Source organism: Myotis daubentonii, chromosome 2 (genome assembly GCF_963259705.1).
Source record: "Myotis daubentonii chromosome 2, mMyoDau2.1, whole genome shotgun sequence".
Classification (NCBI taxonomy): Eukaryota; Metazoa; Chordata; class Mammalia; order Chiroptera; family Vespertilionidae; genus Myotis; species Myotis daubentonii.
Genome location: NC_081841.1, coordinates 103,774,610 through 103,790,296, shown reverse-complemented (window position 1 = coordinate 103,790,296; position 15,687 = coordinate 103,774,610). Strand labels below are relative to the sequence as shown.

The 15,687-nt window shown below is 45.4% G+C and overlaps 1 protein-coding gene across 2 annotated transcripts in view; it reads right to left on the bottom strand.

Moving 5' to 3' along the window:
* The window catches only part of MTUS2 (microtubule associated scaffold protein 2), a 421,538-nt gene that overhangs the window by 332,519 nt on the left and 73,332 nt on the right, over positions 1 to 15,687 (bottom strand). For both annotated transcript variants that reach the window (XM_059684080.1, XM_059684081.1), the window contains exons 2-3: positions 13,165 to 15,658; positions 8,007 to 8,247 (exon numbers count right to left, since the gene is read on the bottom strand). In XM_059684080.1, the coding sequence (XP_059540063.1) occupies positions 8,007 to 8,247; positions 13,165 to 15,405 (2,482 nt within the window). In that variant the 5' untranslated portion in view covers positions 15,406 to 15,658. The remainder of the gene's footprint in view (positions 1 to 8,006; positions 8,248 to 13,164; positions 15,659 to 15,687) is intronic.

The window sequence follows — 15,687 nt, the reverse complement described above, 5'->3', positions numbered from 1 at the left end:
GCCTGCGGGCAGTACGGCTTCGTTGTAGGCATGGTGGTGGAGTCAGAAAACACTGTATATGAAAACACGTGAGGTAAGAGGTAAGGAAGTGCTTAGGTTCATTTATTCTTCAGCAGACACAGTCGCGTCAAGATCTGTAAGCCTTAAGCATCTTAGGAAAGAGCATTAATTTATGATGCAGAAACTGGGAAAGTCTGGTTTGTGGGTGGCATGATTTACTGCATACCCAGAGTCCTTTTAGGCCACTCCAAAGCCATGATGCACCTAATGGTACCCATAAAGCCAGCGCAGGTGGAAGCATCAGGAATATTTCCCAAGGTCTAATCACTGAAATTGCTCTTGTAAAGATAACCAATGACTTCCACGTTGTCAAATTCACAGATCCCGTCTCTGCCCTCAAACTGCCTAGTTGCCCAGAAGCATTCAAAATGACTGACGTCTCCCTGCTCCTCTGAGGTCCTTGCTTCTCTCGGCTTTCTGGACACCAGATTCCCCTGGGTTCCTGCTTCTACCCTGGCTGCTGCTTCTCCTCTTCTTCGCTAAAGCATGAATGCAGGAACATAGGCACCCATCCTGAGGTGCTTTCTGCTCTCTAGCTGCACCCCCTTGACATTTTTCTTTCTTTTTAAATTGACATAACATTTTTAATAGTTTCATGTGCACAATATAATGATTCGACATTTGTATATATTGCAAAATGATCACTATACTAAGTTTAGTTAATATACCTCACCACATATATTTACAAAATATTTTTGTCTTGGGATGAGAACTTTCAAGATCCACTCTCTTTGCTCCTTTCAAATATGCACCTGACCCCCTTGACTTTAGAGTAGCATCTGGCGAACCCCCAATTTCAGTCTCCAGCCCTGATCTCTCATAGAGCTTGGGGCTCATATATCTAATTGCCTCTGTGATGGTTCCACTAGAACTTCCAAAACAGAATTCTCTGTTCTTCTCTGAGGCCTATTCTCTCTCCCACTCCCCTGGCTAGTCAACCTATCTTAAATGGCATCACCATCCATCCAGTTCCTCAAGCCAAAATTCTAGAAGTCCTCATTAGCTCTCCTCTTTCTCCATCACCCACCCTCAATGTCCAGTCCTACTGGCTCTACTTCTAAAATGTAGCCCAACAATTCCATCCCTTTCTCCCTCTGCTCTACAAGCTACCAGGATCTCTCATTTGGATCAGGGTACCAGCTCTTAACTGCTCTCCCACTTCCACTCTTACCTCTTCTACTGTATTCTACACAGACTACCTAAGATGATCTTCAATAAGCATAGATCATGCTTTCAATGCTTAGGGGCTGCCCGTCACACTTGGATTAAAATCCAAACTTCTTACTAAGGCATCTAAGGCCCTCTGTGATCTGGACATCATCCACCTCCCTACTTTCTCTCCTACTGTTCACGTCTCCTCACTTCAGCCATGCTGACCCTTTTCCTGGTCTCTGACCATGCCAAGCTCAGGGCCTTTGTGTGCTGTTTCTTCCACATGGAACATATTTCTTGTGCAAATAGCTACACAGGAAGATCTCACCTTATCCTATATAATAAAACCCTAATATGCAAATCGACCAAACAACAAATCGACCGGTCGCTATGATGTGCACTGACCACCAGAGGGCAGACACTCAATGCCGGAGCTGCCCCTGGTGGTCAGTGCGCTCCCACAGAGGGAGCGCCTCTCAGTCAGAAGCCAGGCTCATGACTGGTGAGGACAGCGGCAGGGGTCCTCTGAGGCAGCGCTAAGGACCCCTCGGGGGATGTCGGCTGAGAGGTCCCAGACTGCAAGAGGGTGCAGGCCAGGCTGAGGGACCCCCCTCCCCACTCCTGTGCACAAATGGTGTGCACTGGGCCTCTAGTGAAAACGTAAGTGAGAGTCCAAAAAGAAACAATTGGCCTAATCTCAAAGATTCTCAAGTTATAAAGTAGGAAGTCTGAAACTTCTCCATCCTTCTACTGGGGGAACGTAGCACAGGGGTGGAGCCAGAAAGAAAGTTCTGTTGCCGCTTGGGATCCAGCGGCAGTGAGACTGTGTACGGGTCAGGGGGTTGAGAAGATACTGATGGCAGTGACTGGGTGGGCATCAGGGGAGACTGGGAGGATTACTGGGAGATATTTGAGAATTGGGGAGAGGGAGGACTCCAAAAGCATTGAAGGATATGAGAGTCTAGGAGTGAAGGGGGAGTGAGATTTTTAGAGTGGTTGGGGACTGGATCATTTGCTTTAAAAGCAGCAGGTATAGACTGGACTCTACTATCCTCTTGGTAGCTGAAGTGAGCTTTTGAAAATGACTGTGCTGAAACTAGCCCTTCTGGAGCCCAGGGTTGCTTAAGGGAGAGACCCAGTCTCAGCACATCATCTTAGACCAGAATAGGCAGAAAGAGGCCCATAAAATTTTATGATCATATGGAAAAGAAGAGCTATAACAGTAATAATGGTATAATGGTAGTAAAAGAAGTAAGATAAACACAGAAGAAAATAAGTTTTGTGTTTCCTGGGACCCAGGCTCCCACCTCCTGGACCTAGTGTGTACTGGTGAGGAAAGGAGGGGGCGAGGGGAGGCGGGTTTGATTCTCACTTATTTCTCACAAGGCGAGTTCTCCCCCCATCTCGCTATTTGCATGAGGTCCGCACAGGCATTCTCCACTCCACAGCCAGGACTCTGGCCCACGGTAGTGTGTTGAGCACAGGCTCTTGTTTTAACAAATAAAGTGAGTGGCTATAGAGGTGCTTGTATCTAAGAGTCTCTTGACGCTCAGCCTTACAGAATGATTAGTGTAAAGATGTCTGTTTGTCAGTCAGCCCTCCCTCCCTACTGTTGTGTGGTGAAGACAGGGCCATGGACACGCCTGCCTCCCACCCTGACTCCCCCACTGCTCCAAGCACAGATTCCCCAGGGCGCCCCTGCCCTGTGGGCTCTGCTGACCTGCCCCACCTGGAGCTGCAGGCATCCTCTTTAGGTGTCATTTAAAGGACCCTGTGAAATAGTAAGAGTGTGTGAGGAGAAAGGGGGTTGCTCTGAGGAAAACATGAAGAAAAATGGAAGGATTTCTGCAGAAAGGAAAGAATGAGTGAAGGGCACTGCTGCGCATGTCCAGGAAGCTTGGGGACTCTGGCAGCGTGGCCCGCAAGGGAGAGGCCACTGCCTGGGATAAGCCAAGAGGGTAGGCCAAGCAAAGGGCTGCAGCACGGCTCTGGTGCCCAGGAGCCAATCGGAGCTGAGTCCTCATCACCCTCCAGAGCTTCCCATTGTCTGGAGTGAGAACTTCTCATGTCAGTCCCAGTCCTCCCCCCCTCCTTCCCCCCACCCCAACAGCACTAAAAAGGATTTCATGGCTTCAGTGTCCTGTACAGGTGACACTCATCATTGTCACAGGCTGTGCTGGGACCCGATAATTCCCCGTGTGAACACACAGCTTTCTCTAAGAGAAGATACCCAGAAGCCCAAGGTAAAGGATTGGGGTCCCGAAGGAGTAGGGCTGGGGTGTCCCTCCCTGTCCTGGTAAGGGCTGAACTGCACGGAGGAAGTGGCAGCCGCAGACCGAATGTGAGAGCACATATGAGCCAAAGGAGCTGCCTGCATGGATGGAACTAGAGAGCACTATGCTAAGTGAAATAAGCCAGTCAGAGAAAGATAAATATCACATAATCTCACTCATTTATGGAATATAATGAATAACATAAACTGATGAACAAAAACAGATCCAGAGACAGAGAAGCATGGATCAGACCATCAAACCTCAAAGGGAAGGTAGGGGAGGGTGGGGGTAAGGGGACAAGATCAACCAAAGGACTTGTATGCATGTATATAAGCCTAACCAATGGACACAGACAACAGGGGGGTGAGGGTATGAATGTGGGGGTGGGGGAATGGGGGGATAAGGACACATATGTAATACCTTAATCAATAAAGAAAAATAAATAAATAAATAAATAAATAAATAAATAAATAAATAAATAAGGAGCTGCCTGCCACCCCTGGGCATTGCAGGCAGGATATTCTAAAGCAGGAGTGGGCAACCCCTGGCACACGTGCCAAACATGGCACGCCAGTAACTATTGCTGGCACACGAAACCCTCTCTTATAATCTTCCATTTACAATTTTTGTGAACATTTGAATGACTTAAATGTTAAATTACAAGGAACTGGCAAGACACTTGATGTTATGTTTGGTTACATAAAGGCTTTTGAAAAGAAACTGGAAGTCTTTAAGAGGGATGTGGATGGTGAGAGATTTAGATATTTCCCAAACCTCAAGAGGCACATCAAAGACCTCCCAAAAGATGACAGAACAGACTGTCAAAGCCTTCAAAAGCTGTTTTTAAACATCATCGAGTCAACTATTGAGCAGTTATTCTCAAGATTTGTGAAATTCAGAGAACTGGAAGAGACAGCAAAATTCATGAGGTTTCCAGACAGCATGAAACTGGAGGAACTAAACTTATAAATGTTTTCATGGATAGACATGGCTGACTTTGAAATGCAGTTGACTGAATTTCAGAGTAGCTCAATTTGGAAGCAGAAATTATTGACCTTAGAGTTGACTTGGAAAACATTGGAAAAAAAGCAATTAGAGACAGGAGTACCAGAGAGAAGTGCTAAAAATGAACTATTGAGGACTTGGAATGCCATTCCAGAAATTTTTTCTGTTTAAAAAACTTTGCAACAGCGTTACTCTCCATGTTTTCATCCACATATGCTTGTGAATCTTTGTTCTCAGTGATGAGTTTTGTTAAGTCTCGTAATAGGAGTAGCCTGATGGATGAAAGTAGTAGCTCGTGCATATCTCTGAAGGTCACTAAATATAAACCTGATGTAAAATCTCTGTCATCAGTGATGCAGCAGCAAAAGTCCCACTGATAATATCAAACAGAGTCATAAAGTTCTCTGTCAGACTATCAGTGTACATGTATACATTAAAAAATAAATGTATTTTTCATCATCATATACTGTGTTTTTGTCACTCAGATGAATTTTATTATTTCTTCAAGGTTCTTCACATACGTACACCTTAAGAGATATTAAGTAGGCGTAACATGTTCTCAAAAAATTAGGGTTGGCACGCAGAAGAATTTTGAGTCAGAGATTTTGCTGGTTTTGGCATGCACTCACAAAAAGGTTGCCCACCCCTGTTCTAAAGGAATTGCTTCCCTGGAAATTTGACTCTTGCAAGATCAATCTCAACTAAGTTTAATTTTGGTAATTTCAATTTCAACTTTTTCCAAATTCTGTACATAAGACAAAACTACTAACATTTGTTATATCATGCTATTTCAAAAAAGTACATAATCCAATTTTACATCAAATATATAACTCACTGATGAAGGTGAAGGTGAAACGGTGCTGGGTAGCAATGGCCACCCAGGGAGGGGACATCCTGGCTTTAAACACGGTCCATCTGCTGTCTACCAACACTTTCGTGTCTCTAGCTGCATCCTGTCCTCCCAACTCTAGTCTCCTAAATTAGCTCCTACCTTTCCCTGTACACCTACCCCTGCCCCCCGCCTGCCTCTCTAAATGGCAGCTCCATCCTCCTAGTTGCCCAGGCCCAAAGCCCTGCAGTCTCCATTCATTACTTTCTCTCCCAGCTCATGTCCATTCAGTGTGCCTGACCTTCTCACTGTCTCACATCACTGCCAGGTCACTGCATCAGCTGTTTCCCCTGCTTCTGCCTTTGTCCCCTTAGTGTGTGCTCTCAACATGGGACTCAGAAAGATCCTGTTCACACAAAAGTCAGATCACTCTGCCCAGTTCCAAACTCTCCACTGGCCTGCTCACTCAGAGTAAGAGTCAGACCCTTGCCATGGCTCTTGAACCTACCATTCTCCTGCCCACTCACTGCTCCCGCCTCCCTGGCCTTCTTGCCACCTCAGGGCATTTGCACTGGCTCCTCCCTCTGCCTGGACCACTCCCCAGGATATCCACATGGTTCCCTCCCCCCTCTGCCTGGAACGCTCCCCCCAGGATATCCACATGGCTCCCTCAGCACCTCCTCTGGAGCCATCTTCTCAGGGAGGCCTTTTCTGCCCACCTTATTTAAAGCTGTAACCCCCCTGCTTCATGTCTCAAACCTCCTATTCCCATCCCATCTCTGCTTCATTTTATTCAATACTAGTTATTTCTCCCAATACACCATGTAATTTGTTTGCTCACTAAGAAAAGTCTTCCCCCTCCCCATTCTACAATTTAAGCTCCTCAGAGGCAAGGATTTTTGTCTGTTGTCTGCTTTATTCCCCCTCCCCACCTACAACAGTGCTGACATGTCAAAGTCCCTCAGCAGTAATTGTTGAATGAGTGATTGAATACATAACTAACTTGTAGCAGCTCTGACAACAATATGTAGGTCCATCACATTATCATGAGAATCATCAAAAAATAATTTCATCTTTTATAGAAGTGCTTGTCAAAAAACTAATTATTAAGACCATCAAATAATTACCTCAGTAAATGACAATTCACAGAGTAATATAATGGCAAAGAGGTGAGGAAAGTCCCCTTCCACTAATAATAAAATAAAAGTAATAATAATAGTAGTAGTAGTAATAAGGCTAATATTTAATACTGGCAAAGGTATGGCAAGAAGACGCATGTTGAAAAAACACGAGTATGAAAATAATTATTACAAGTTTTCTAAAAACTTAGCCTGTAAAAAGTTTAGATATGCATTATCCCATAATTACACTTAAAATAGCCTATCCTAAGAAAACAATATGAAAGAAGGCAAATGCGTATGCACAAAGGTTCCAATTGCAACATTATTGAAAATAGTACAGAGTAAGCAGAATCCAAGAACCAGTGGTACAATGGTTACCTCATTTCTACTGTTATTCCCCAGTAACCCACTTTCCCACCTGTGTCCCATCCATATTACTCTTCAGGTTGCAATTTCTCAAACACCATGTTGCTTGCTTTGGTGACATGTATCACAACTTATAACTGTGTATTTCTTTCTGTGCTTGTTTTTACTGCCGCGTTCACCCATTAGACCAGCAGCTGCATGAAGGCAGGAGCACTGTTTTGTTCACTGCTGCCATCCTCTATGATCGCTGCTGGCACAAAATAAGTACCAGAATTTGTTGAATAAATGAACAAACACTATTAGGCTGCCATGAAATATTTCTGAAACATTTTGGCATAGAAAATGCCTACAATATGATATTCACAGGAAAAAAAACAAAACTCACATTTGTGTTATTTTAGCTACTATGCTGAAAATGCATAGTAGCAGAAAAATGCATAGAAAGAAAACAAATTGAAAGAAAAATCCCATAATATTGATTCTGTCTGGGTGCTAAAATATAAGTAGTATTATTTTCTTCTTTCTATTTTTCTATATTGAAAAAATTTTAAGTATATATGTATTATTTCTACAATAAAGTGATACATTAAACCTACAAGAAGAAGAATGAAAGGAAAAACAAAGAAGTTCAGAGGATATTGCAGGAGGTGACACTGGCCAGCTATTGCAGAGCAGAGTGACAGGGCTAGGAGAGGTGCAGGCCGTTCTGTGTTCAAGATTTGTGAACAGGTGAAAACAGAGTGACATGGTCAGTGCCGGCCTGTAGGAAGAGCTCTCTGACAAACTGTGGCCCGCAGGTGGCGCCCAGCCCACTGTTCTTGAATATTAAACTATATTGGCACACAGCGGCGCCATCCACTCACGTCTTACCTGTGGCTGCTTCCATGCTAAGTAGTTACAACACAGACTATCATAGCCCAGAAAGCCTAAAACATTGACTATCTGGCCTTTTACAGATAATGTTTCTGAATCCTGGCCTCCAGGATGTACTATAGGAGGGAGAAACTACAAGAAGTGGTTATAGGGCCATCGTTTTAAAGGTGCCATGAAGGTGAGAGTTGAAGATAGATAAGTCTTGATAAATGTCAGGTGGAATAACAGAAAAAGGGTGAGGCATTCATATTTTAGACAGTTGCCACATTTTATATGATAACTATTTAAAAGTGCAGCAGGGAAAACAGTCATTGTTGGATGGGTTACCTGAAGGATCAGAATTGTAGAGACTTGCAGCCGTTGCCATGGGTCCCGGCGGGTGGATGGCACTTGCTGAAGACCTCGGACTGGCGATCAGGATCCTGCTCTTTGCAGAAGGTAAACGGGACATCGCGCCCAATCCCAACTGGGGCTTTAGGAGCATGGCGGAGCGGTAGAAGGTGGGAGGAACTTCGCAGTGTGCATAGGGAGGAGAACACAATTCTTCTCTTCCAGGGAGTTCTGTAACCTATAGCAAATGAACAGAAGCTCAATCAAAGAACTCACATCGCAGGATGAGGACTGCACCTGCTCAGGATACCCAGCTCCAGCAATAACCACCTGGCATCTCTGAGTTGCTCCATCCCCGATCACTTACCTTCTTTGGGGCACAAGTGTCTTCATTGTTGAGTTGACAACACACCTGGATGACCTCTTGGGTCTCCTCCAGTTCTAATAGTCTATAAATCTACATCTCACTGGGAGAAAAAAGAACTTATTTGGTAAGATTTTTTAATTTGATTGCTACAAAATCATCAGAATTTGTACAAGTAGCCAATCTATAAGTAAATAATGTTAATGAAGCGTGGAAAGAATTTGCAAGTGTTCATAGAATTATGAGTTTCATTATTCCTAAGGAGAAAAGGCACAATTTTTATGGTAACATAGTTTTATAATAAAAAAAATGAACTTTACCAATTTATGTTGTCTTTTCTAGGCTACTTATGAAATAAAACATGCACTGTTAATGAGGGAGAAAAGGCTATTTGAAAGAATATAAATGTTAATGGAAAAAATGTGTTTTCAGGCCTCCATAATCTATTTACGTCATTGAAAATGAGAGACTGATTTACATCCTCTGATTGTCCTCCCTGCTAAGGGCGGGCTGACAGGAATGTCTGGGAAAGATTCACCAGAATGGAAGTTCTAGGAGAGAGTCTGTTGGCTGCTGAATCACTGACCTAGAACCGTGTCTGTCCATGGCCACAATCAGTAAGCATCCAGCAGACAAACAAAACAGCTTTCTATTGTTTCCTAAATTTAATAATGTAACATTCCCGTTACTTTTTTCCAGTTAACAGTTTAGACTAGAATACAACTTATGGCTACCTTTCATGTATGCAATTCTGAACTCACAGAGCCTGTTCATGTTATCAGTGTTTCTTCATATTAAAAAGGAAAAAAATAAGACCGTACAATCATCTATTTCCTCTCAGTTTAAAAAGAATAGTGCCAGAGGCCATGCATGAAAAATACATCTGTTAATTAATTCTGCTCTAAATCACAATATATTTTATGTCATACATATCCAGGAATCACAAGCATTTAACAATACTAGTTTTTTTAATAGGGTCTATGAAGCTCTGAGCCAAACTGTTGGAAGATATAAGCCCTTAAATTGATACTCTTTGAATGCTGAAATAGATACAAGTTCTCCTTAAATTGACATTATTGAAACTAAAGATTAGGCCTTTAAAGTTTTATCATAATCACATTGTAAAACATGCATGATTGCTATTGTAGACCGGCTGAACTGGGGCCACAGCAAATTACATTCCTTCAAAAGAACATTATACCTTTGCGCTCTTATAAAAATGTTTACTATTCTCCACTTAATTCTCTTACTATTGATCGTTAGCTTTTATATTATACTTATATTTTCTCTGTTCTTTTATTTTTGTTTCTAAATTTTGATGCCACTGCACATTGCTTTTAGCAGGTGCTCACATGAGGAAATTATAATCATTTCTAACCTAGATCTGTCAAGTTTTTAGGATTGCAATATGCTGAGCTCAGTAATTACTCAGTTCTTTGAAACTGCATAGTTTTTAGGGCTCAAAACCCACCTAGGAAATGGTCATCACGATTTCAGTAACTTCAATGCCTGTCATTTTGTTGGATAATTTGTCACTGGTAAGATAACAAATTCTTTACACAGGTGAGAAATATGCCTCAGATGCCTAATCAGTGCATCTATAATAATAAAAGGGTAATATGCTAATTAGACCAGATGTCATTCCGGACGTCCTTCCTGATGAATTCGGGGCCCGAGAGAAGCCAGCCCGGGTCCCCGGGTGCCTGCGGGCAGCCAGAGGGAAGCCAGCCTGGGTCCTGGGTGCCTACAGGCGGCCAGAGAAGGGAAGCCCAGGTTCCAGGTGCCAGAGGGAAGCTGGTGCCAGCAGCTGGGGAAAGGAAGGCCTACTCTTGCACAAATTTTAGTGCATCAGGCCTCTAGTCCTATATAATAAAAGCCTAAATGCAAATTGACCAAACAGCAGAATGACTGGTGGAACTATCAGTCGCTATCACGTGCACTGACCACCAGGGGACAGATGCTCAATGCAGGAGCTGCCCCCAGCCCGCAGCCCCCAGGCCAGCCAAGACAGATGACAGCAGGGGCCCCCCAATCAGCCCGCTGGTCACCCCACAAATTGGCCCTGGTTGCCAGCCAGGCCTAGGAACCCTACCTGTGCACGAATTTCGTGCACTGGGCCTCTGGTTTTTAATAAAACAGGGGAATCTACAAACAACTTCACACTCCTTGTATCTTTCATCTTTATTGACAGAACACAACAGGGATCACTGCATAGTGAAAAACACATAAAGACCCACCCAAAATGTTACTTTTCCTGCTTCTCTAGTGGAGTTATTTTCCCCAATTAGCAATAATCATGCCTGGGATAAACTTCATTGTCTATAATACTGCCACTGCACAAAGCTCCAACTGAGTATTTTTAGAGAAATTATTTTGAAAACAAACTAAAGTATGCTCATGATTTCATTCAAGTTCCTAAAATCCATCAAAGCACACAAACAAATCAGTTCTTATAGGATTGTCCCTCTTTGTGATTGCCCTGTGCTGTTTTCCGTGGGATCCTGGGCTGGAAAGCCATGGGTAAATGTGGAGGCTTCACTGAGAAGCCACTGGGACAGCCCAGGGCAATGTCTTGTGATGTCTAATTGTGTCAACTAACCTGGGCCACTGTACCCAGATATTTGGTCAAAGGTTATTCTAGATATTTCTGTGAAGGTATTTTTGATGAGGGAAGGGAGTAGAGGAAGGAGTGGGTCCTAATATATGGTGACAGGAGAGGATTTGACTTTGGGGGTGGGCACACAGTGCAAAATACAGATCTTGTAACATATAAACCCACACCTGAAACCTGTATGATTATGTTGACCAATGTCACCCGATAAATTTAATTAAAATAAATAAAAATAAATATTTCTGTGGCAACTTGTCAGAAGCATATTCTGTCATGAGCTGGGGGCACAGTGGTCGGATCTCCCCATGCCAAGCTTGACCAGAGGACTGAGACTTGCTGAGCTTCACAGAGATAGGAGCAAAGGCCAAGGGCCAGGGGGATATGTTTTTGGTAATTTAAGAAAGATTCGCAGTCACCAATCTAAGAGCCTGACCTATAAACCAGAGTGGCAAATTGTCCATTGTTAGTGAGGTGGCACTGCCTAGGGTCAGACTCTAAGTTCCTCTGGCCAGGGCATGCTTTCACTGCACTTAGAACAGGACACCATGCAGCCCTGCATGGGGCTGAGTCCCTACCATAGAGACTAGACCCCCCTAAACTCTCGGGTCAGCATCCTCTCTCTAGATGTGTGAGGGGGAAGCCTCTCCAGGCGCAGAGTCAGAAGACGGGAAGCCAGCAGCGTGATTCAGTGCTGACAGCTGGCACCATGGCCGGCAGATGGCCAGCTTCTGGGGCACCTGGTCAGTGCTAGCCTTGGTGGAGATGTGCTGCTAAGAATGGATTGACCACTTACTTTGTGCCAGAGATGACACCTGCTATGATCAATAAAGTCTGTAAAACTGTTGATACAATCAATCAAGCTAGAGTCCAACCTGGGACTGGATTATTCTATCTCTAGGGAGCTTTGGTTAACTTCTGTTTGTATCCATCATATGTGAATTCATAAATCAGTTATCACTCAACATTTATGAGCATGTGTTTATGCCAAGCACTGAACTCTGGGGTCACTGTGGGGAACAAAAGACAGAGAAAGTCTCTTCTCTCATGGACTTCACATTCTAGTTAATGCAGCAAAAGCAAAAAAGGTATATAGGAGAGATACGTTCTAATAAGAAAGAACCTATAGAAAGGGGTCTGGGGAAAGGCAGCCTTCCCAATGAAATGACATTTGAAGGGACCTAAAGAAAGTGAAGGAGATAGTCATTCAGGTATCTGGGAGGACCATTCCAAGTAGAGGGCAATGCAAAAGGCCTGGGGCAGCAGAGGGAGAGAGGAAGTCTGGAGGAAGGAGAGGCAGTCAGGAGGTAATGAGCTACCTACAGACTCCAGCCTGTGGTCTGAGTGGCCTGGGCAGACCTGAAGGGTGTTAGGGAGAGGAATGATCTGAGCCAGCTTTCCTTTTAATTGATCACTCTGCCTGCCAGGACATTGCTTCTGGAGGCCAATCTTCTTCATGAACTCTGGGAGGATGACTCACCTAGCACCCAGTTACTTAAAGGGGCAGCACCCAGAGGAAAGGGTGAGGGCCTAAGAGAGCATCTCAGTGCTGCCATTGTTCGGTGGCCTTAGGTGAGTTATGCATACCTCTCCACATCTGTGTCCTCATCTATATAATGATAAAACCAGCAATCCCAATCTCCAGAGAGTTACAGTAAGGACTACTGAAGATTGACAAAGGTTAAATATATTACATGGCATAGCAGGTGCTCAACTAAATGTTAGGTAATGATTATTTTGACCCATGCCTATTTTCTACTCACTGTGTTCTTCACTTGTGTGAATATGAGATATCCCCCTCAGAGGATGAAGTCTGACCAATTTGCACAATGCATTTATTTCTGACTTTTTTTCTATTGACCTGGCTTATAGATGAATTAGGCTCACTTATTTAAACACAGAAGACAATTTAAACGCATGCTCTTCTAACTTCATGTGTATCCTATTGCATGGAATTTACGTGAGTCTCCTCAGGTGGTAGATCCATCTCATTATGATCATCAACCTTCTCCAGTCAAAAATGTCCATTTGTCTACAACCTCCTCTATTAAAAGCATTATTTCTGTACAGGTATATCCAAGGGAGACTTTCCAAAGGGAGAATATTCTGTTTTCACAATTGAAAATATGTGACAAAGTTTAGGTGTTCAACTTATAAATCATATCACAATGATATTCTCTTACCTCCTGCAAAAACTTTTCACTAATCTGACTGAAATGGTGTCCTGGGGGTTTGATCCCAGATACCATCAACCCAGGACTGAAGACCCTCGGCTTCTGCAAGTCGGGCTTGAACTTCTCGTAGAGGCTGGCGGCCGGCTTCAGGTCTCTGCCTGCCACCTTCTCCTCTTTGGGAAGAGCCGTGTTACATGTGGGCGGAGCATAAGGAAGGCCCACTGGGACCAGCGAGGTGTCCACCTGGCCGAGAGCCTGCGGACTCCTCCTGATGTAGGTGATGATCTTGGGCCTCACGTGCTTGGGCTTGGGCAAAATGATGGGCTTGGGTTCTGTCCTTTCTGCTGTTCTTTCAACCTGGTGGCTCTCCAGTGCCTCCTGTGAGGAAGGTGTACCCTCAGAATGTGTGGAGATTGGCTTGGGGATCCCACTGGGGCAGGTGTTCTTGTCAGGCACTTTGGGGGAGGTGTTCAACAACTGCAAGCTGTCAGTGGGAGGTGGGGCAGCCGAGAGTGGCCCTGAGGGTGACCCTGCATCCACACCCGACATACTCAAGTCCTGAAGACTGGCGCTGGGCTGGTGGCTCACACTGACAGTTGTCTCTGGGTGGAGAGGGCTTGGGACACTGAGAGGAGAATCAGTTCTTGCTGTGGAACTTTCAGTCTTAACTGCATTTTCTAGAAGGTTCTTATTTTCAGCAACAGATGTAGTGACCTCTTTGCTTTCCCCGGCTTCTGAGCTGCTGCTCTGAGGGTCAAGGGGCTCAGGGACCCCAGTTTTACTCTCCCCAACAGAAGGATCTGAAGTAAAATCCATAGCACTGGCCCTGCTCCCACTGCTCAGCACCCTTTTCTCCTCGCTGGCAGCTGAGGGTCTGCTGTCAGCTGGGGCACGAGGAATAAAAGCTGCATGACCATCACCTGGTGACGTGCTGCTGGATGAACTTTCATGCAGCTTCCCAGCTGCACCTGGTGAAATTTTGCCGGGGAGCTGACTATCAGCAGCTCGCAAGGAAGCCGGGCCAGGTTTGGGGAAGGTCTGGAGAGAACCTTGCTCACCCAGGTGGACGGCGCTCTGGTCCTGCACACTCCTGCCTCTTGGCCCTCCAGGCGTGTGGACACTGCTCTGGGGCTGGGGCAGGCTGCTGACCGCCCTGGTGGGGGCTTCTTGCTGTGCTCCCCCGCCAGGCAAATTTCTCTCTTGGAGTAAGACGCTGTCTTCCTTGGGACATCCCAGACACTCGGCCCGGGCTGACGTGAACTCCTGCAGGGCCCAGGGTTGGACAGATTTCAGCTCTGGGCTGGGGCTGGGCCCTCCCTTTTCCGGATGTAATTGTGCTTCTGGCTCACTCAGGGCTTCCTCGGGTGCTGAAGTCAGAGCACACCCTGACTGGGCAGAGCGTGGTGTGCTCTCGTTGCTAACTTCTGGCACATGTGCTCCTTCCATCGGGGGCTCTAAGCAGGTGGTCTCCTTGGCTTCTGAGGTAGATGGTTTAGGATGACACACACTCTTTCCCTCTGAGGTGATGTCAGCTGGAGGACAAGCTGTCCCTGGGGAGTGGGATGTCACTGTCTTCTGTGGCCCCTCACCACCCTTGGGCATGCCATCCGGGGCTTCAGGGGGGTCCAGTGGGACAGGCTGTGGAGGTGGCTGAGTCAGGCTCCCGGCACACTCCTTCGTGAACAGGTCCCCAGCAGGAGCAGGGCTGCTCGCCCTATCCAAAGCGTGCCTTCTCAGTGCCGCGTCGTCCAGCGTCTTTGCCAGTTTATCCTTGGGAGCATGTCGGGGAGTTTCAGCGCCCCTTGGAGTCAAAACGTCTGGACTGGCCTCACCTGTAACAGACCTCCAGCCTGCCAGACTTGGTCCCTGTCCACTCCACGCGGGCTGCAGGAGAGCTGTGCCTCTCTGCATTGTGTGCTCTTCGTTTATTTCCCTACGAACAGCCGAAGACAGTTTTAAATCCTTCAGGCTGCTGGGGCCAGCCTGAAATCCCTTCCCAAAGCCCTGAAGTGAGTGAAATTCGTTATGGAAATGGCTTCTGTTTTCTGGCTCATGTGAATTTGCATTTCCAATTTCATCTGTCAGGTCACATGTCTGAGACTCATCGCGAGAGGGACCGCCCTCCACCAGGATCTGATTGGCATTAGTATCACCCAGACTTAGGAGACTCTCATTATTATTTTTCACCCCCTTTCTGTTGTCCTGCAATTGAGTGTAATATGATTTCTTGGGAGCCAATGGGACACTCATCTTCCACCTTCAGTGGGGGCTGCTCGCCATGCAGCCCTCCTGGACGGAGCCTGGACGGAGAGGGGCTTCCTCAAGCTGCTGCGGGATTAAGAGGAAATTCTGAGGCTGCTCGTCGTCCCCTGACAATGTTACATCGAGACACGGCTTTTAATCATTTTCAGAGCAATTTTAAAACCAAACCTTGTCTTGATACGTGGCTGGATGACTTATCTGTTAGGGGCTTGCTGAACAAGAGCCAATTAATCCATGAGACCTAGAGAGAAATAAAAATAAAACCTTGTT